We start from the raw sequence: 21,530 nt of genomic DNA, 5'->3' as shown, positions 1-21,530 counted from the left end.
GGAAAACCTACTGTTGTTTCTCCACTATACAAAGAAATAGGGAACAACCTATGAGGTTTTTTTAAAGAAAAGGTTTACAAATAGGAACCATTCTATTTATATGAAGAAATAAAAGGAAATGTATTTTGCTAGAATCTTCAAATGCAACCTGGTATTTTCCAGTTCTGTTGGCTAACATTTCCATCATACTGTGTGGATGTCTCTTTAGCAATTTAGTAAAAAGTTTAATACTGTAATACATTGTTTAAATGATCAACAAATAAGTAAAGCACATTGTTTTAAGATTTAAAATCCACAGATACGTAACCATTTTCTTAGAAATCTTGGAAACATTTATTTATGGTCCTCCCAACTCAACAACATCAGCCCCCCCCCCCCTTTTAGTTTTTGGAAGGAAGACCACCAGGAAAATCCCAGGCTCTGAACTACAGTTAGAAGTTTGGGGGGGGGGGGTTCCAAGAAAGCAGCAATGATGACCCATTGGTGGGAATTAAGCTCAACTCAAAGGAGACTGTACATAAATCAATTTATGAAAGAAAGATTCCATAGTTTTCCCATTTTCACTACTCCTTTATTTATATCACAATAATTAAAATCATTGATTTCCGCTATCATAGAAGTGCTGATGTAGATTTTAAGAGCCAGTGAATTTACAAGAATGTAAATACACTGACCTCTGGTGGTCATTGTAGGACAACCTTGTTAGTCTACTCCGAATTGGTTTTATAAAGTACCTATAATGCATCTCCATGCAATCTAAATCTGCACAATGATTCTGTCTTCCCCTCCTTTCCCTCCCCAATTCAAACTGAAATCTGCATAAGTCGAGGTACTTTGTATGACTGATAAAAGTGAGCTGCAGTTTACAAAAATCTATGCCTTTAACAGTGGTGTGTTGCCAATTTTTTACTACAGGTTCAGGCACGCTCCCGGGCGTGCTTGTGCACGCTGTACTTGCACAGAAGCATCCTGGCAGGTGGGTAGAATCTCCCGCTACTACCGGTTCGCCCAATCCGGGCTGAACCAGTAGCAATCCACTTCTGGCCTTTAAATACATTTATTAATTGGAAAAGGTTCTATCAGATTCCTTGTGGGTTTTTTTTTAACTTCCAGTGGCAATCTGTGTGTTTGTCACATTAAGTTATTCATAAAACTATAAGTAGTTATTGTTAAGAGTTAACAATACTTCTTAATTCATAAAACAAGCTATACAACTCCTCAATAATTCATAAAACAAAATATACATCCTCACTTATTCCAGTCTGTTTTCATTGTTACATCAAAACAGAAAATTTAATATTGTGTTAACTACGTAAAGGCTGGTGGATTGTGTTTTTGGTGACAGTGACAAATGATTGTGGTAAATAATTAGTCCTAGTGACTAAAATATGAAATAGGAGCAATGCACCATGTTGCCAAAATTGAATACCGTACTGTAATTCCTTAGGTTTCACCTTCTCATATCCATTTAAATATTTTCTGAATTATTTTTATATGATCTTTGACACAACCTATGTTTGAAAGTAATTTGAACACCCACCCCTCAGCCTTTTCAATACCACGAAGCTAATTCACGGGAATAAACTAGTTATTATTTTAAAATTTCCACTTGTCAATATGCAGTCTTTTTTTCTTTTCTCCTGACTTTGTTATCTGTTCTTGTTCCCCACACCCGCCCCTCGCCCCAATATTTTTAAGAGTTTCTAAACTGCCCATTAGGAGTCAGGCAACATAATCAATTTAATAAATAAATTAAAAATTAAGTCAATTAAATTAAATTAGCATTATAGTTTGGAGAGACATCATCATCTCGGGTTGCATTAATTCTTGGAGTTGCATCTGATCACAAAAGCGGTGTGGCTGTATTTGTACGATGCTCCGAGGTACAAAGCACGCAACTATATTTCAACCAGTTGACCAAAGCGGCCCGAACAGTATTTATAATTCATTTGCCTGCGCGAAAATAGGGAAGGGGGTGGAGCTAGGTAAGTTCAAACGAACCACGTGTCACTTCTGCCAGACCCGCCCCTGCGCAGAAGGTGCTGCGGACGTCATTTCCCAGACAGCCCAAAGCCTGGCAAACTTATGTTCCTCGCTTTTCCTTCCGTCTTGGCCTCGGCGGACTTATTCAGTTGTGGGCCTCTCTCTCTTTCTCTCTCTTTTTACCGGAAGCGTGTGGAAGACATTGCGGAAGTGGGGGCGGGATTAGTTCTTTCTCGTTCTGGCGGCTGAAAGAAGATGGTGAGTCGGTGCTTGTGCTGAGGGAAGATCGGTTTCCATCCAGCGCTTTTGGAGACTTTCGGTCCCGGGAGACGGGAGGGGGAAATTGCCTGGAGTTGATCAGACCTGGGGAAAAGAGTATTTTCCCAACAGGCTCCCGTGGTTTCATACAACGGTTGACAATGGAAGATTCCTGTCCCAAGTCCAGGCCTATTATTTTTCAGCCAGAAGAACGGCGGCTTTTCAGAGGCTTTTAGGGCATCGCTGGGATGGGGTGGAGAGCCAGGCAGTCCTCACTTTTAAGAGCAGGGAACAATATAGGAGGCTTTCTGCGCGCTTGGTTCATGTTTTTCCTCTCTACTTATTTATGTTGGAACTTCCTTTAGATGCCCCAAAATGAAGCGTGGTTCTGCAATCCATTAAGCGAGTTTAAAAGGCGAGGTGCAGTGCATGGGTTAGTTGAGGTTTTAAATCCATCCTTTATTCAGAGGGTTCTAAGATACGTTGCAGCTGGATAATTTAGGAATCCTTTAGTTCCAAAGGAAAGGGGTTGTAAGCGAAGGGCAAATAAAGGTTTGCAGCTTTTCCTCATCCTATATGGCTTCTTTATTCCTATTGCTGCTTTGCCGTTCAGACGTGCAAGTTTCCTCCAGCGTGCATAGTCTGTGCCGGATCTGTTTAGAATGCTGGTTCTCTCAAGATGTGATCTGAATTTTTGGGGATACATTACCCATCCAACTTGATCAGCATGGGATATTGCAAAAGAGTTCTAAACAGGGAACAGCCTGCCACTAGATCCTATCATCATTTTAGCCGTTGACTATCCATAGCAGGATGAAGGCCTCTTCTGCATGTTTCCGGCAATATGGTCCCCAGCTTTCCTTTACCATTTGGGCCAACAATAATTGCTGATTGATCCATCCTGGTTTAAGTCTTTATCAAGTGGGATCTCCCCTCTCTGTCTATCTAATATATAATGTAACTTCTAAATCAGCATACATAGGATTATCTCTCTACTGTTAATTCAGTTAACTGAACAATGCATTACCTTTATATCAACACAGCCAGAACAGCTAAAATATGACCTAACAACAGTACAAAACCTGTTAGGGTTGGTGTGGAATCTTCATTTTATTTTTGCAGTTGTATTTTAGGAAGTAGTAGTTATCAGCTCAGCCAGGAAAAAGATTCTGCTCCTCAGATAGAAGGCAGTAAATAGCTATAATTATTGGTGCCAAATTGACAACAAATTCTCCATTAATTTGTTTACACACTTTTGAAGACCACATACTTTATAAAATTTATGACTGCCCATTTTAAAATGCATAGCTTTGTGGCTAACTGCCAGTTTATGAGAAAAAACTTTTTTTAAGTTACAAATAATCCAGTACAAAAGAAAACCAAGGCAACATATAGCAGACTAGCAAAACAGGCACTACTTGTAACTTCCCTGCCTTATACCTAGGGATGAAGGCTTCATCCATGATGTTGACACATAGATTTCTAAGGAGTTGGGTTGTACCTTTCAAATAAACATACAAAAACGTTTTTATGTAGAGAAAAAACAACTCAATAAACTTTTGATAGGGCATTGCTTTGTTTTTTCCCACCTAAAAATCTGCTTAAAGCTTCCACAGAACTTGCAGAAGTGTAAGTATTTTGTAGGCACCGTTCTTTGAGCTATTGAGCCGGACCAATTTGATGCAAAATATTTTCTCTCCTGTTAGCTACTGTTGCTGCATCAAAGTGTTTCATGAATCACACAGATCCAATAGGTAAGAGTTATGGTAATGTTATCATTTGTGTAAAGTAATTTCCATGTCTGTTTCAGACAAAAGGAACATCATCTTTTGGCAAGCGCCGCAACAAGACACATACTTTGTGTCGGCGATGTGGATCCAAGGCCTACCATCTCCAGAAGTCCACCTGTGGAAAATGTGGATATCCTGCTAAACGCAAGAGAAAGTGTAAGATTGTCATTTTCAAAGTACACGATGCGTGGAGGGTTCGGGCACAAAAAAGGGCACATTTTTGGCTAAAATGGGCCATGCAGAGCACAGCAGAGTGCTTCTGGGGGCCTGGGAGGGCAAAAACGTGACCCTTGGAGGGCTTGAGAGCCCAAAAACGGCTCCATTTTTCGTGAAAATGGGACGTGCAGCGCACTGCAGAGTGCTTCTGGGGGCCGGGGAGGACGAAAACGCCTGTTTCGGTCTATAAGACACCAAAATTTTCACCCAATTTTAGGGGGGGAGGTGTGTCTTCCGAAAAATACGGTATTTCTGTAAGATGTTTTTATGTCAGTCTTTTTATTTATTGAAGTTAATCCAAATACAGTGTATCAACAAAATGCTTCATACCACTGACGTTTATGCCCAAAAGAATGAATGGAACTCAAGACTTCCCTGCTCCTAATCTAAAACTTAACCACTAGACCAAGTTGGTTTTCATCGTAATTTTACTGTGTTTAATTTTTCTCTTATTTTGGGATAGTTTTCAACAACAGTTATTACTGTCCTAAAATTATATCAATAAAAATATTATTATTATTCTCCTTAGACTTCCCCAAAAGTGTTAACATGAATGTGGGTAAAAAAAAGCTGGTACAGGGATGGAAACACCCAAGCTCAGTTTTCGATGGGAATAAAATAGGGCAGTGTAACAATGTGGAGTAAAAGAGAGTATAAATTGTGTGCCACCATATTTTTTCTTTAGATAACTGGAGTGCTAAAGCCAAAAGGCGCAATACTACTGGCACTGGCCGTATGAGGCATCTAAAAAAAGTCTACCGAAGATTCAGGTAAGATCTCTCTAAATTTATTTTGGCTGAAATTCAGAACTATCAAGTTGTTGGGCCAGAACAATGCAGTCAGATTTCTGAATCATAATATTGTTTCATGCATATTCCTACCAATGCTATGTGCCACTGAGGTTCATTTGTCCGTGAAGTGGGTGTCTATATAAACGTGATCAAACAAATGCGCGCATGGCAAAACCGCGCCGAGAAAAGTGTGATGTCATAAATGTGCACACAACAACACGCCGATGAAACGCTGCCCACAAAAGCGCGATTTCAGTTAAGGTAAGGGTTTGGTTCAGGGTTAGGTTTAGGGATTTCAGTTAAGGTAAGGGTTCGGTTCAGGGGTAGGTTTAGGGATTTCAGTTAAGGTAAGGGTTCGGTTCAGGGGTAGGTTTAGGGATTTCAGTTCAGGTAAGGGTTCGGTTCAGGGGTAGGTTTAGGGATTTCAGTTCAGGTAAGGATTAGGTTCAGGGTTAGGTTTAGGGATTTCAGTTAAGGTAAGGGTTCGGTTCAGGGTTAGGTTTAGGGATTTCAGTTAAGGTAAGGGTTCGGTTCAGGGGTAATAGCAATAGCAGTAGACTTATATACCGCTTCATAGGCCTTTCAGGCCTCTCTAAGCGGTTTACAGAGAGTCAGCATATTGCCCCCAACAATCTGGGTCCTCATTTTACCCACCTCGGAAGGATGGAAGGCTGAGTCAACCCTGAGCCGGTGAGATTTGAACCGCTGACCTGCTGATCTAGCAGTAGCCTGCAGTGCTGCATTTAACCACTGCGCCACCTTGGCTCTTGGGTAGGTTTAGGGATTTCAGTTAAGGTAAGGGTTAGATTTAGGGATTTCAGTTAAGGTAAGGGTTAGGTTTAGGGATTTCAGTTAAGGTAAGGGTTAGGTTTAGGGATTTCAGTTAAGGTAAGGGTTAAATTTAGGGATTTCAGTTAAGGTAAGGGTTAGGTTCAGGGTTAGGTTTAGAGATTTCAGTTAAGGTAAGGGTTAGGTTTAGAACTCGCGGTTATTACTTGTTTTTTGAAAGCGTGTTGTTGAAGGCGTGCTTCTGCGCTCATTCGTCGGCCCAATTTAGAACTTGTGGTTTTCTCGCCACGGTTTTGTCGGTTGCGCTTTGGTCGGTGAACCCGATATAAATATGAATAAATAAATGATGCTGAAGCCTTTTTAACAGCAAACAGGCAATTACCTTAAGTGCCACCTAGATTTTGTCATTATTCCTTGCAGAAGCTTAATAAAATCAAGTCCCTGTTGAGAGGAGCTTGATTTCTGATGGTTCAGGGACACGTCTGTAATTTTTGTGGCAGCAGTATTGAGGTAGTTTTGTATTACCTTCTTTTAGGCTGTTGTTTTGTCTTTCCTGGTAGTCTCATATCAGGACAGTACTAATAAGGCTCCATTTTGATCGGATTGCCATTCTACATAGATTATAAGGCACATTCCTTTGGAGTAAATTAAAAATGTTTTCCCAAGTCATGGTTAACAATTGATTTCTTTAAGACACTTTAAGCATGCTAACCTTGTGCTTAAATGTAATATTCATTTAAATGACTTGGGAGTCACAACTTCAGCTTACTTTGATGTGTGAATGAGGATGCTATATGGATTTTAGCAGCTTATCTGTGATGTTAATTAAAACCAAAGTCTGAACATCTGATTTCCTAAGTGATTTCATTTTGTAACTGAGATAAGCTGTTTTTTAAAAAAATGAAAAAAAATCAAATAAATATAAATGCTTAAATGCAAAAAGTCCTGTTTCTTCTTTGCCTTATACAGGAATGGATTCCGTGAAGGAACAGCGCCAAAGCCCAAGAGAGCTGCTGTTGTGGCTTCCAGCTCATCTTAAGGACTCAGATGTTGGTTTAAAATAAATGGCTACGCTACAAAAAACAAAATGTCATCTTTATGCAGTTTATTCAAATTTGGTGATTTGTTTTGTTCCTTATTAATCTGAAATTTGACTGTAAAATATGGAAGTTTTTTTCCCTTCACATACACAAAGCACGTTCCTTATATCTAATAGAAAATTCAGATTTGTTTTAACATTTGGTGGAATGTCAATAATTAGATCTATATTCATATACATAATAAGGCCATTTGAGCTATAATTGGAATCTTGAACTGGTCAAACTTGCTCCCAATGTAGAGATTCAGGGTCTGTTGGTCATTGTGCTGTGATTTCTGTGTGTCAGTATCTGCAGTCAGACTATAATTTCAATAGTATAATCTTAAAATAAGCAATGTTTCACAATCGTGGCAACTTGAAGATATCTGGACTTCAGCTCCCAGAATTCTCCAGCCAGCATGTCCACACATCTTCAAATTGCCAAGGTTGTTGTTAGTTGCAAAGTCGTGCCCGACCCATTGCGACCCCATAGACAATGTTCCTGCCTTCCTTTCCTCTACCATCCTCTGGATTCCATTTAGGCTTATGCCTACTGCTTTGGTGACTCCATCCAGCCACCTCATTCTCTTTCATCCCCTTCTTATTTTGCCCTTAGTCTTTCCCAGCATTAGACTCTTATCCAGTGAGTCTGTCCTTTTCATTTGGGGGCCAAAGTATTTGAGTTTCAGCTTCAGGATTTGGCCTTCTAAAGAGCAGTCAGAGTTGATCTCTAGGACTGACCGGTTTGATCATCTTGCAGTCCAAGGGACTTGCAGGAGTCTTCTCCAGCACCACAGTTCAAAGGCCTCAATTCTTTGGCGCTCAACCTTCCTTATGGTCCAACTTTCACAACCATACATTGCAACTGAGAAAACCATAGCCTTGGCTATATGTACTTTTATTGGCAGGGTGATGCCTCTGCTTTTTGGTATGCTGTCTAGATTTGCCATAGCTTTCCTCCCCAAGAGCAAGCGTCGTCTTTTGGGAAAACCCCATGGACAGTACCAAAAGGCCAAGGTTGAGAAACACTTAATTCTTCAAACCCTGTTCTCATGTGGTATGCAAAGTGGGAAGCTGACCTATGGAAATGCAGAGCAAGATTTTGAAACTTTCTATATGTGGGATTAAAGGACAATATCTTGAGAGGAAGAGTGGAGATGAATAAGAAATAGCTTTCTTGTAAATACACATAGTCCTTGACTTAACAACCATTACTTTAGTGACCAAAGTTACAATGTTTTATGACTTTTTCACATTTAATGACTTGCAGTATCCCTACGTCACATGATCACAATTTGGACACTTGGCAACTGGCATGTGTTTATGATGGTTGCAGTGTCCCAGGGTCATGTGATCACCTTTTCTTACCTGATAAAGTCATGGTAAAGTCAGATTCACTTAACTGTTATTAACTGCAGGGGTTCACATAACATCTGTGGCAAGAAAGGTTATAAAATGGGGCAAAACTCAGCAACAAATTTTGGGTTCAATTATGGTCATAAGTCAAGGACTTATGCTTTTAGCCAATTAAATTGTTTACAACTTTTTTGTGAGTTGGAAAGGTCTTCATCTAATATTTAAAGAGATCACTTGTACCATGTTCTCAAAATTGCTTAAGCCTCTCAAAGAGTTTTCCAATAGTTCTTTTATTCTTGTGTTATTCAGGCAAAAATTAAGCTTAATTAGTTCCTTTATATATTACCTGGCTAATTTCAAAGTTAGTTTAGTACAATCGGCTGTGCCAACTAGGCTATCAAAAAACTGCCCAACAAGGCTAGTTAGATAACTATGCCTAACAAGATTATTCAAGTTGCGGTAAGTATTGTTGCCCAACTAGGCTACACATTCACACAATACTTGCACTCTCAGCACAGGTGATCAGGCTGCATTAGAGTGGGCTGGGAAGCAGACTGGGCGTTCCCTCTTCCAAGAAGAGTCATCTTGGTTCTAGGTCTGGGTTCCATGACTCCATCAAAATATACAATCCACTGCATTTGTTGCACCCACTAATGTTCCATCTGGCATCAGCAATAATGCATTCATGCAGACATCCAAGATCTTGCGCTATCAGTAATACATTCCAGCAACATGAGTTTCCCAGTGGGGCGATGTAAAGGCTAGATATGGTTGTACTATAGGCCCACTATACTCATGACTTATTGTAATATATGTTATACATTGTGTGTCATAGCATATAGCATGATATGTAACAAGTATCAAAAAAATTGCTTTGGAGACCTGAAGGATTCTAATGAGCTGATAACTAGATGTATATACTTGACTATGATTGGATCCAGACTTCGTCATGAGTGATCAAAATCAATTGGGATTTAAATCCTTAAACATAACTAATACAATTTTTATTTAGCTACGCACATTTACAAAACAAAATGTAAGATAAAGCCGTATTGGCAGTAAAACGTTACAGTATAATAAACAATATAGACAAGTCTTACCATATTTTTTGGAGTATAAGATGCACCGGAGTAAAAGATGCATCATATTTTGAAGAGGCAAATTAAAAAAGTTTTTGCACTCTGCAGACCTCCCCAAAACGGCCTGGTTTTTGCAAAAACGTGCCCGTCTTTTGTCAAAAAAAAAAGGGGGCATGCATAGCCTTTAGGAGGCTTGTAGAGCGCTGCTGGGGGTTGGGGAGGGGGCAAAAATCCCCCTCATTTTTCTGCTCATTTTTCCCTCCCCAGTCCCCAGGAGCACTCTGGAAACCTAAAGGTTATGCACTGCCATTTTTGCAAAGGGGGTGGGGTTTCAGGAGGCCAAAAATGCTGTATTCAGTGTATAAGACACACCCAGATTTTCACCCTCTTTTTTGAGGGGAAAAAGGTGTGTTTCTACTCCAAAACTACAGCAATTCCAGCATAGGCATAGTGCTTATTAATTAAATTCTTTCCCCTGGCCTCTCCTTGCCAAAACTAACCTAGTCTCTCAGAACAGGACTGCTGGCCACAGAAATAGTCCTTTTTGCCATTGTCATCACCATCAAATAATCCTTAATAAAGCTTCATATATTTACCTATTCAGATTATACCTGGGACTTAACATGTTCAGCACTATCAGAGCTTAATAGTAAACTCAGGGAATGCATGTGGTTCAGTAGCTCTGGATGGTCTTGACATTAAAGGAAAAAATTGCATGCGATTTCAAATATGAACTGAAGTGCAAAAAATCCCTATATAAAATACAGGAACTCTGCAGAATTCACATCTGAATAGTGGTCATCATCAGTAACTTGCTTCTAGCTCAGTGGTTCTCAACCTGTGGGTGGGGACCCCTTTGGGGGGTCGAACGACCCTTTCAAAGGGGTTGCCTAACACCATCGGAAAACACATTTCTGAAAAAATATGGAAAACAAAATATAATTTTATGGTTGGGGGTCACCCCAACATGAGGAACTGTATTAAAGGGTCGCGACATTAAGAAGGTTGAGACCCACTATTCTAGATTAAGATGCATTTTGGATGCTAATAAGAATGTTCAGAGAGACATATTGGTGGGATGGTAGAGACTATGATTAGCTCCTATACTTTAATAGTTAGACAGTTGTTCTGTGCAGCACACTGTCTGTTCCACTTTACCAGCCAAACGTACAATAAAATACTACTTTACTTTGCAATAAAGTAGAAAAGTCCTAGATTGATTTCCTTTCAATACTATTAAAATGGCAATTGGGTGATTGGAAAGACTTTGTCACTAAGTGGAGAGCTTCCCCAAAATAATGTGGATAATAAAGGTAAAGGTTCCTCTTGCACATATGTGCTAGTCATTCCCAACTCTAGGAGGCGGTGCTCATCTCTGTTTCAAAGCCGAAGACACAGTGCTGTCTGAAGACGTCTCCGTGGTCATGTGGCCGACATGATTAAACGCCAAAGGTACACAGAACACTGCTCCTTCCCACCAAAGGTTGTTCCTATTTTTCTACTTGCATTTTTTACATGCTTTCAAACTGCTAGATTGGCAGAAGCTGGGAGTAATGGGAGCTCACTCCTTTACGTGGCGCTAGAGATTCGAACCGACAAACTGCCAACCTTTCTGATTGACAAGCTCAGCGTCTTAGCCACTGAGACACTGCGTCCCTGTGTGGACAATAGATCTGTGCAAATTAGCTCTGATTTAATTCACACGGGAGGTTCCAAGTGGGCTTGATTTGAATACTGTACAATAGGATATAAAAGATTTGCCCACAGGCAACCATTGGGAGGCTTTCAGACACCTGAAGCCACTTTATTTTTTGGAGAACAAGATGAAAAGAACAGAGATGGTACCGTAGATCCTTTAGAGGGCAGTAAACCCACTGGGGTTCAGCTAGATGAGCTCAAGGGTTTTATTGCAATTAAAAATGTATTTCTCCATAATGTCTTTTTAGGGCAGCTAGAGTAGAACTGGAGAAAGTCCAACTTGGCATTTAATGTGTAGTGTAGTTTATAAATATTCAAATATCTTTTAATAGTAAGCACCTACTTCTCCCCTAGTTGTTGGTTTGGGTTTTTTTTTTTTTGGAGTGCTGTGAGCTAATGCAACCTTACCACTGATCTCTAGGTTTTGGAAGGAAGGAGGAAGCCTGCCACAGGTGACTGGAAAGCTCTTCTCTTCTCTTCTCTTCTCTTCTCTTCTCAGGAAGAACCTCTTCCACATTGCCAAGGTTTGATGGTATCAGAGCTGCAGTCTGCAGGCAATCTAATGCCGAAACAGGCTGACAGAGTGAGATACAGTGCCACACACAGAGGCTGGCACCAAGTAAATGAATTCATTGCCTTGCTTTGCATCTAGTTCTTAAAAGCAGGAAATGCTTCAGACCACATCATGAACTCATTATTATACAGAGAGATTCAAAGTAGCCTTAATCATGCAGCATCTAAAAATAATAATGTTGGACCTAGAGTGTCAGCCTTGAGTTCATATTCAGAGCTCTCAGAGATGAACTGAACTCCCATTTATGCTGACAAGACCATCAGAAAAGATGTGTAATGTTCCATTAGCAAAGAGAGAGAGGGAGGGAGGGGGAGGGAGGGAGGGAGAGAGAGAGAGAGACAGACAGACAGACGTACGTTTAAGATTTTTTTCTGGCTGGCTGGTCAGTTACAGTAAAGTTGAGAGCTGAAAAAGTTGAATGATGGCCAAAACAACATTAGCCTTACTATCTGCAATACATTTTTGGGAAGAGAACACAGACTCTGGGCATTTAAATGGTCAATTAGCAAATATCCAGTATTAGCAGCAACCAATTGCTATTATCAGTTTTCACATTATGAGGTCTCAATTCATCCATTCACATCTCTAATCCCAATACATTTTTCAAAATGTCATGCTTTTCTCATTTACTTTGAGATTCAAATTGCTTCCTTCAGAGCAATTCTATATGTACTGGGTTCTCTTGCGATCAGTGGAACTTGGATATTTTGGGCATAATAAACATTGCAATAAAATAAGATTAGTAAACTACATAGATAGGCAAACATTCAGCCAGCTTTTGCATGGCACTTTAGGAAGATGCAACTTCTAAAATAACTAAGTTTCCTTTCCCTTTTCCCTCCTTCCCCCACTTCCCCTCCTTCTCCACCCTTCCTCTCCCCTTCCCTTTCCCACATGTATACATTTCTATGCATTCGACTCATATGACACTAGATTGCTTACAATTTATAAAGCTAAAACACACCCATACAATAAAACAATTCACAATCCCCTTTATTCTACCTCCTGCCATGCAATTGCTTTCTTGCCTGCCATACTAGCCGTGTTTTCTTTCAGCTTGGCAAATAGGGTTTCTTATCAGGACCCTGAAAAAAAGATCCTATTGTAATTGCAAATAACTTTAATAACTTAAAACTCGAAGGTTAAAGCTTTGTGCTATTATTCTAATTTCTTGATTTAAAGGATTGGTCTTATAGAAGATTTTACAGTAGATTCCTAGTAATGTCACCACAGAACTAGACCCCTTAATTCTTAGGAGGAGGAGTAGAGCAAACTTTTCATTTTATTCTTTCAGTTCAAGCCAGTACATTACACATTTTGAAAGCAAAACTCACCTGCCCTAACATTAGCAGATCTGAAGATAAGAGCCAGCATGCTTGCCAAAGCTTAAAAGGAAACAAACCATTTGGGGTCAATTTGCAACAGGGGTTCCAGTGTTGAAAATGCCCTATTTATCCCAGAGAAATCAAAGGAGGGTATTTTTCTTTCTTTCTGTGTTTAACTTTTCCAAAGTCTATTGAGCCTCTGTTCACAATCTCCACCAAGGAAAATGTTAAATGGCTAGGCTCCAAGCTAATCTCCAGTGGCCTCATTCCTAGAATATATCAACTATCTTTCCCAAATAACATATTTAAGTTGCAATATTGTGTGAGGGAGACCAATTTAAACCATGTGGTGATTGTATTTTGTTAGAATCTCAAAGTACAAAAAGAAAAAAAAAGACTCTCCCTCGAGTCTTAGAAACTTAGAGCTAGATTTAGCCCTCTGATTCTCTGTGTTCAGTTCAGAACCTCATTTTAATTTGATGTGATTCAAGCAAATCTCCATTTAACCTTAGATGGGCAAGCTGTCCACCTATGTACAAAATAGAGATTTTGGAGAATGTTCCAAATCCTATCACTGGATTATCGTAAGAGATGGGATCTAACACCTTTTTGGAGAGAGGGTGCATTTGAAAATAATAAACAGCAAAAGAAGGCAGTGAACCTGGCCAGCAGTTTTATGCAGATCTGTGCATTTGATATTTTAAGCCTCCCCCCCCCACTTTTTTTTTTAACATCTTCCCATTTTTCTTTAAATTCCCTTGAAAAACTGGCAGGAAAATCATGCTCTACAGTTTTCTAGTTTACTCCTGAAGTCCAACAGAATAATTTTCAAGGCTTATGAAAGCTGAAATTTAGGTTGCAACTTGTTAGTTGCGAAGTTGTGTCCGACCCCATAGACAATGTTCCTATCCTCTACCATCCCCCGGAGTCCATTTAAGCTCACACTGACTGCTTCAATGATTCCATCCAGCCACCGCATTCTCTGTCGTCCCCTTCTTCTTTTTCCCTCAATCTTTCCCAGCATTAGGCTCTTCTCCAGTGAGTCCTTCCTTCTCATTAGATGGCCAAAATATTTGAGTTTCCTCTTCAGGATCTGGCTTTCTAAAGAGCAGTCAGGGTTGATCTCTAGAACTGACCGGTTTGATCACTTTGCAGTCCAAGGGACTCTCAGGAATCTTCTCCAGCACCAGAGTTCAAAGGCCTCAATTCTTTGGTACTCAGCCTTTCTTATGGTCCAACTTTCACAGCTATCCATTGCAACTGGGAAAACCAGTTTTGAGGTTACAGATAGTCTATCCTTGGACTATGAGAGTTGTTTGCTAGGCTGAGAAGTTACACTAAGCTATATAAGGTAATGGTTTAATATGAGACATTAGCAGCTTCCTGTTTTTAGTGTTTTATGCTTCCCAGTCTGATACTTTCTCTTTCCCACTTTAATAAGGGAAGCAAATATTTCAGTTATGATGGAAATGAGTATCCATATAGGGATCATGGATATGTCAGCTCTGTAGTATGGCTGGTATCAAATGGCTGCTCTGAAATTAAGCAGGCATAGCTGCATTATGTTCTGTGCAGAGAAGTGTTTATACTATATTTTGAGCCGTATTTTGGTGCTGGAGGATGCATTCTATTTTGTTCCAAGACTTATTCCTAAATGACATACTGTGTACACAGAGAACTGTCATTCTGTGTTGAGCCAGCCACATTTGGTTGGCATCACCTAGGTTCAGAAGCTAAAGAGGAGATGAATTTGGTGAGCACTTGAAGAGGGGAAGCTGTCAGGAAATCCCAGGACTATAGGATAAAGTTGCTCTCACCTCTCAGTCAGGAGGTTATGAGTTCGAGGTAGGTAGAGGCAGATGTAGGGTCTCCTGCTTGGGCAGGGGGTTGGACTAGATGACCTGCAAGGTCCCTTCCAACTCTGTTAAAGTGGAAAATCAAAAAATGACTTGTGGCCAACGATGGGGGGGGGGAATTGCAACAGGTTAAGGAGCAAATAAAAGGCTTGTTTTCTTTCAATGGAAGAACCGTTAAAGAGCCTTTTATTTGCTCCCTAACCTGTTGCAATCTTTTTTCCCCCCAGATCCTTGGCCACAAGTCAATTTTTGATTTTCCACTTTATCCTACAGTCCTGGGATTTCTTGACAGCTTCCCCTCTTCAAGCGTTCACCAAATCCATCTCCGCTTTCGCTTCTTTCTGAACCTGGGGCTACGCCAACTAAACGCGGCCGCCTCGGCAAGAACCTCCTTGCACAAAAGGCACAATAAAAACAACGGCCCCATAATTAGGAGTGGGCGTGGTCTTACGCGATTCAGAGTCGGGCGGGCGCTTAAAAGGGACCGCGTCTCTCCTCCTCTCGTCGGGCTCCCCCCCTGCCCGCCCCTTTCACAACACACCAGCGGGAGGGAGGGAGGGGAGGGGAGGGAGGGTGACACGGTCCAGGCCCTGCTCTGGTGCGCAGGCTCGGCTTTCGGCGCAAGATGGCGGCGGCGGATAAACAGAAACATGAGCACGGGCGGGTGAAGATCGGGCACTACATCCTGGGGGACACGCTGGGCGTGGGCACCTTCGGCAAAGTCAAGGGTGAGCGCTGGAAAGGGAGAGGCGAGAAGCGGGAGGGCGGCGGCGGCAGTGGCAGCGGCAGCAACGGGAGTGGAGATCGGACTGCCGGCCGGCTTCTCCCCCCCCCTCCCCCTGCGTTCAAGGGGCAGTGGTGGTGAAGGTGAAGAGCCGGGCTGGTTGTGTCCTTTCTCACCCGCGGGAGTCCCGAGGAGGGAAGCGCCCCCGCCCCCTCATTTTTTTTCCTCCTGGAGGAAGGGTCGTTTAGCATGAAGGAAAGGTCTCCATGGGATTGCACCCCCCTCCCCTCGTTTTGCAAAAAAAAAAACCCAAAACCCTTCCCTTTTTTTTAGGGCGGAAAGGAAAGAGGTGATCTGATGGCTCCAGTGCACTGGAGCATCCTTCAATCCAGATCAGTTCATTTGTCTAATCTATCTGTTTAATCTCCGTCTGTCTGTCATCTTGGTGGGGTTGCACATCCACCTGCCTAGGAAAACCCTTTCCTTCCCCCCCTCCCTACTTTTGGCTGGGGTACTTTAAACTCTGCTCCGTTAAGGAGCTGCCGAGGAAGCGGCCCCAGGGTTTTTCTTTTCATTTGCTTTCCTCCCCCCCCCCCCAAAAAAAAGCCCAGCCCCGAGGCCGGGACTCGGGGTCCTGCAATCTGACCGGAAACCGCGACCTTTCAAAGGGCTTCTTCGTTGCCTGGAACAGCAAACGTGTTTTCTATGTTCTATGACCCCCCTGCCTGCTTTTTAAAAATTTTTTTTTTTTTAAAAAATATTTTTGCAAGGGAGCCGCACAGAGTTTTTGCTCCATTAAGCGTTGGATTGCCGTGCAGGCAATGACAGCCTTTGGGGGATGCAAGGGACGGGACTAGTGGAGGAAAGAGGGAGCAAAAGTAGCGTCAGGATCCAAGTCTGCTTTTAGACTCTCCCAGTTGCTGTTAGATCCCCCCCTCCTCTACCTCCGCCCTCCCAATTTTGTTCTTCCTGCTGGGCTGAGTTCCGTATTATTGCCCCATCTAGTTTCAGCCAGTTCAGTGCTGCATCCTCTTGCTTGTTCTCTTCTTCTACTGAGATCTCTGTTGTAGACAATGAGTTAAAATGAGGAGGTAGGAACAACAATAAAGGTGTCTGAGATGGAAATCAGTTGCGTCTCCTTGGAACACTTTCAAGGAGTTGTTCACATTCTCTCAAAAAGAATGTTTTGCCTGGAAATTAAGATGCGTCTTTATGTGTATGTGTGTGCCATTTCTACTTCATTCTAGTCAAGGTTTTTATTTTTAAATGGCATTAAGTGCTGAAGGAAGGGACAGCGTTTCTTCCAAAATAATAAATCTGGAATCACTGTTAAAAGCATGCTAAAAGGACAGATTTGCTTGATACAGAAACTTAAAGGGACTTTGCTGAAGTATTAGTCATAGGTGTTGACTGAAAGATGCAAAGATTTTAAATCTTGTAATCAAATCCAAAGACATTTCTGTAGATCAGCAAGGGACATTGGTTTTGTATGCTTGATGAGGCATGTTTTATTTACAAAAATATTTTGCATTTCTACAATTATATGTATTGATAATACAGTAAATAATCCAACTTCACAATATAGTTGGGACACATTGAAAGAATAGCAGGGTGTTTAATGTTATCCTTGAAATGTTAAGAATTTGCTTGTCTTCTAAATCTTGAAATTGGTAGCCATGTCTTCTTTGAGAGCATATTCCTCACTTGTTGCATCAAGATAGAGTCCAAGAAATCATCAATAACTTAGATCTTACTGAGTTAGCATACTCATACAAAGATGTCTATGCTAATATATATGGAATTGCAGTGTTTCCACCTGTGAATCAAGGTCAGAGGAACATTTTGAAGGAGAATGCTGTAATCATTTCATTCTCTTTTCATTCTGCAAGCATTTACAGTATGTTCTTCCTTTCATATTTTAGAAACTTGGCTTTTGATTTTCAAATGGCTGTATTCTTCTTTGGGTTGAATTAATTCATTATGTGTTGTAATTGTGATGTGTGGTATCGTGCTTGTCCAAAACATCATATGGAGAATATGTTGCTTTAAAAGTATAAGCTCTATGTGGAATTGCTCAGCTGCAGTATAGGTGAGCCATAACAAAAATAATGCACGTTTTGTACCTGACCCCAGGGAGTCCTGCTGTATTTTAAAACTAAGTACCATACCATTTAGATCCTCAAGGCTGTTTACATTATAGGAGCAATCTTGGAATTACTGGAACATCAATAATTCTGGAAAATTCCTGTCCTCAGGGATGGTATGAGAAAGCTTTATTAAATGCAACTGGTTAAATTGTGTACTCTTTTAAGTTTTGTCTGCAAAATTGTTATAATTATTTGATGGCTAATATTTAACAATATTTGCTCTTTCACAGCAGATTATCTAGGCACTATTAGAGGTTAGACTAATGGGAAAAATCCTTTTGAAAAGACTCTGATTTTGTAGAAACAGTATAACAGCCTATTAAAATGCTGTCATTCTTTCAAAAAGAGATAAAGTGATAGACAGATCTTTTGAAATGATTCTAGGGCTTTCAGTCCAATACCAATTTTCACACAATCCTACAGAAATTCCTTGCTATTGCTAAATTGCATTGAATTTCTCAAAAAATAATTATATATTTATTCTTTAATCAGCTTAATTCATGCACATGGCCATATTCTTTAATTGGGTTTTGATTGAGGATTGGCTGGTTTTCTAATCCGTCAGATACTCATCTGCTCATTAGAACACACCAGACAAAAGAATTGGCCAGTTCTTCCCTTTGCTTAATTTGGGCCCAAATGCTAAGACTGAAAGGTTCTCTAATAAATTGTAATGCTAATAGACTAGAGCATTTATGACAGCCAGTAGTAAAAAGTAAGGATTGTATTCTGGTGTACCTTCTACAGTAATTTTTAAGCTTACCAAACTAAAGATAGGTGCAGAATCTGAGTTCATCTCCATTTTCTCCTTTTCTTTCTTATTCAACACTTCGAAGCAATTTATATGCATGTCAGGTTACTAGTTGCTATAGTACACTTTAGTTAGCTTAGCCAACAAGGTCAAGCCTTACAGCTTGATTCTTCTGTGCTCCTTTACTAGAAAGTCTCCCAGCGCTAAAACAGAGGTATCCGTTTGTGTTCCCAGTATATGTGTATGAGATTTGCTTGATCGGATTGCTTTGTTAGTACTATTAATAAGACAGTTAATTGGCAGACCAGTTCAAAAGCAAGATAAGAACAGCATCTGCAATGTAGCTGTCTAATTTTTTTTTTAAGTAGAATATGCTACCGGATTAACCAAAATCTCAGTTGAGAAATCGACTCTGTTCCAGCAGTTGCTGTCTGGGCAGTGTTCAGAAATATTGTAGGCATATGTTATTATTCTTAACTGCTGTTGTGGACAGGATTTTTGAATTGGATGAATCACTAGATGCAAGATCAAAGTGCCAGCTTTTAATGCTTTTCCAGCGTCTATGACTAATGCTAACCAAGCCGAATTGGCATAAAGGGGAAAACTGATAACTATGTCAGGACAAGTTCTCTGTAGCTTCATATGTAGAAGTCACTGTGTGTAATGTCTTTAAATTGCTATACAACATTTATATGTTGTCTCTTTTAACAGCATACTGGAACATTTTGATATTTGGATGTAGCAGCTTTGAAGTTCGAATGATAGTACAGGGATTTGGACAAAAAGCATTTGATTATATTCTCATTCTCTCTCTCTCTCTCTCTCTCTCTCTCTCTCTCTCTCTCTCTCTCTCTCTCTCTCTCTCTCTCTCTCTCTCTCTCACACACACACACACACACACACACACACTCACTCACACACACACACACACATTCTCTCTCTCTCTCAACACTCACATGCACATCTTTTTCAGGGAATTACAACTGAATTGCCATTGAATGAAGTATATTTTGTGTTTTGTAATATAAGCTCCTTCCCACAATACTTGTCATGAAAATAGTTTGAGTTGCCTTTATATTTCACATATAGTTCCCTGATTTTGTTAAGGATAGATCCGTAAATACTTAAATGCTTTGGAAATGGTCCTAGATTTTAAGAAACATAGGGCAAGCATGTACCTGACAGATAACACCATGCCTCAATATTGTGTTGAATTGCCTTTATTTCTGTTTATAAGCAAGTGGAATCTTGCTTTCATCTCATCTTGTGGTTAGCATTTCTGAAAACAGAAATGTAGTCTTTCTGCTTAAAAATAAATTTGTTACCCTTATTTCCAGGTGAATTACCTCAATCAGAAATGGTTAACTTCTTGAAGCCTCTGGATAATCGGGGACCTGACAGGAATTCACTTGTCCCATCTTTATCCTGGTATAATCCAGCTATGGTGAACATCCCATCCCCTTCCCCAATTTCATTTCTAACAAAAAGAATCAATACACAAGGGGATTCACAGCTTATTATGCCTATTGAAGTAAATATTTTCTTCCATGAACTTATTGACATGTTCACATGGGAGTGTATATGCTGTAATCTTGAAAAAATATCAAGATTCTTCATACCTGTAAATTGGATTGCTTGACTTCTAGATGGAAAGCCATCTACTTCTGTCTTATATCTGGTATGGCAGTAATTTGCTGGGGAGCGGATTATGTGCCCAATGTATTCTGAGATGTTCACATGTAGCATAATACAGTACAGTGTTTTTTAACCTTGGCAAATTTAGGATGTGTGGACTTCAATTCCCAAAATTACCCAATCATGCTGAGGAAGTTAAAGTCCATACATCATAAAACCAAATCTGAAAAACACTGATTTAATGTGTATTTCCATGCAAGTAAGTCCCATTATGCATGGAAACAGAAGCCTACAGTCCTTAGAGGTGGTTTTTTTTGTCTTAAAATATTTGAAATTATGAAATAAGTTTAGAAATTACTGGGATGGAAAAAATTAATTATTTTTATTGTCTTTATTTGTCACTAAATTTTTATAGGAAAATTTATATAAGGAAAAAACAAGGCAGTGCATGGCTTGTGTCATGTGATTGCTTTGGAAAAGTTTGTGTTCCTTTTCTATAGTAAGATTGAGAGAAATGATAATTACTTTTTGTACTGTCCAGTCTATGGCAATTATGCTGTGTGTCTTTGCTGCTAGATTTAAAGGTTCTTTTTTTTTAGATTGATCAAGACTCAAGAGAGAAACAAAACCATTGGACCTCAGACAGATGTTTTTTTATATCTCCCTATAAGAGGTTGGGGAGATATTTTATTTTGTGAAAAGGAACATAAACATGATATGTGAATGCTTCCTATGTTCTTTTCTATTGTTGTTTCTATATTGTATTATTACTATGATTAGCACATCATACTAGTACTATTCAGTTACTACTATTTATTGCTTTATTATAATGATCTATATATTATCTTCTATACCAGGAGTGTCAAACTCAATTTCACTGAGGGGTGCATCAGGGGGGCATGGCCAGGGTGGGTGTGGCCATCTCAACATCACTCGTATTGGGCTTCTGTGGTGGCCCGAGTGCTCTGCCCGTGAAAACGGTCTCCCAAGTTCCGTTTCAGGTGTGATGGCCTCCTGCAACCTTCTGCCAGAGAAAACTGAGCTCAGGAGGCAAGGTGGCGCAGTGGTTAAGAGCCAAGGTGGCGCAGTGGTTAAATGCAGCACTGCAGGCTACTGCTAGATCAGCAGGTCAGCAGTTCAAATCTCACCGGCTCAGGGTTGACTCAGCCTTCCATCCTTCCGAGGTGGGTAAAATGAGGACCCAGATTGTTGGGGGCAATATGCTGACTCTCTGTAAACCGCTTAGAGAGGCCTGAAAGGCCTATGAAGCGGTATATAAGTCTACTGCTATTGCTATAGGAGGGCCTCACGGTGCTCTCCCGAGCTCTGTTTTTGCTGGCAGAAGCACTGCGGGCCAGTTCCTTCACTGTTTCCAGGGCAACCCCGCGGGCCAGATCTAAGCACCCTGCAGGCCAGATCCTGCCCCTGGGCCTTGAGTTTGACACCCCTGCTCTATACTATTACAAGCGTGCATCGTTTC

At 40.5% G+C, this 21,530-nt stretch overlaps 2 protein-coding genes and 1 non-coding gene across 3 annotated transcripts in view; all 3 read left to right on the top strand.

The window, feature by feature from the left end:
- Nucleotides 1-2,086: 2,086 nt before the first annotated feature.
- Nucleotides 2,087-6,915, top strand: RPL37 (ribosomal protein L37). The gene is made up of 4 exons (XM_014055108.2): nt 2,087-2,241; nt 4,052-4,187; nt 4,933-5,017; nt 6,797-6,915. The coding sequence occupies exons 1-4, from the start codon at nt 2,239-2,241 to the stop codon at nt 6,864-6,866; spliced, it is 294 nt and encodes a 97-aa protein (XP_013910583.1). The 5' UTR covers nt 2,087-2,238; the 3' UTR covers nt 6,867-6,915.
- Nucleotides 6,634-6,714, top strand: LOC148045307 (small nucleolar RNA SNORD72). The gene has a single exon (XR_015696855.1). It is a non-coding gene; the product is annotated as a small nucleolar RNA SNORD72 (small nucleolar RNA).
- An 8,472-nt stretch (nt 6,916-15,387) lies between the features above and the next one.
- Nucleotides 15,388-21,530, top strand: part of PRKAA1 (protein kinase AMP-activated catalytic subunit alpha 1) — a 39,192-nt gene continuing 33,049 nt past the window's right edge. The window contains exon 1 of the mRNA XM_087715453.1: nt 15,388-15,521. Coding sequence (XP_087571579.1) covers nt 15,419-15,521 — 103 coding nt within the window. The 5' untranslated portion in view covers nt 15,388-15,418. The remainder of the gene's footprint in view (nt 15,522-21,530) is intronic.

This window comes from Thamnophis sirtalis, unplaced genomic scaffold (assembly GCF_051295495.1).
Source record: "Thamnophis sirtalis isolate CommonGarterSnake01/CBP01778 unplaced genomic scaffold, rThaSir2_p1.2 scaffold_5, whole genome shotgun sequence".
Classification (NCBI taxonomy): Eukaryota; Metazoa; Chordata; class Lepidosauria; order Squamata; family Natricidae; genus Thamnophis; species Thamnophis sirtalis.
The sequence above is the reverse complement of the archived record's forward strand: the minus strand, read 5'-3'. Positions and strand labels throughout refer to the sequence as shown.

What these genes read in the sequence shown, in the direction of transcription:
- RPL37 (XM_014055108.2), top strand. An exon ending in TGCTAAACGCAAGAGAAAGT is followed by an intron (nt 4,188 to 4,932) that starts GTAAGATTGTCA and finishes TTTTTTCTTTAG; the next exon opens with ATAACTGGAGTGCTAAAGCC. An exon ending in AAAGTCTACCGAAGATTCAG is followed by an intron (nt 5,018 to 6,796) that starts GTAAGATCTCTC and finishes TGCCTTATACAG; the next exon opens with GAATGGATTCCGTGAAGGAA.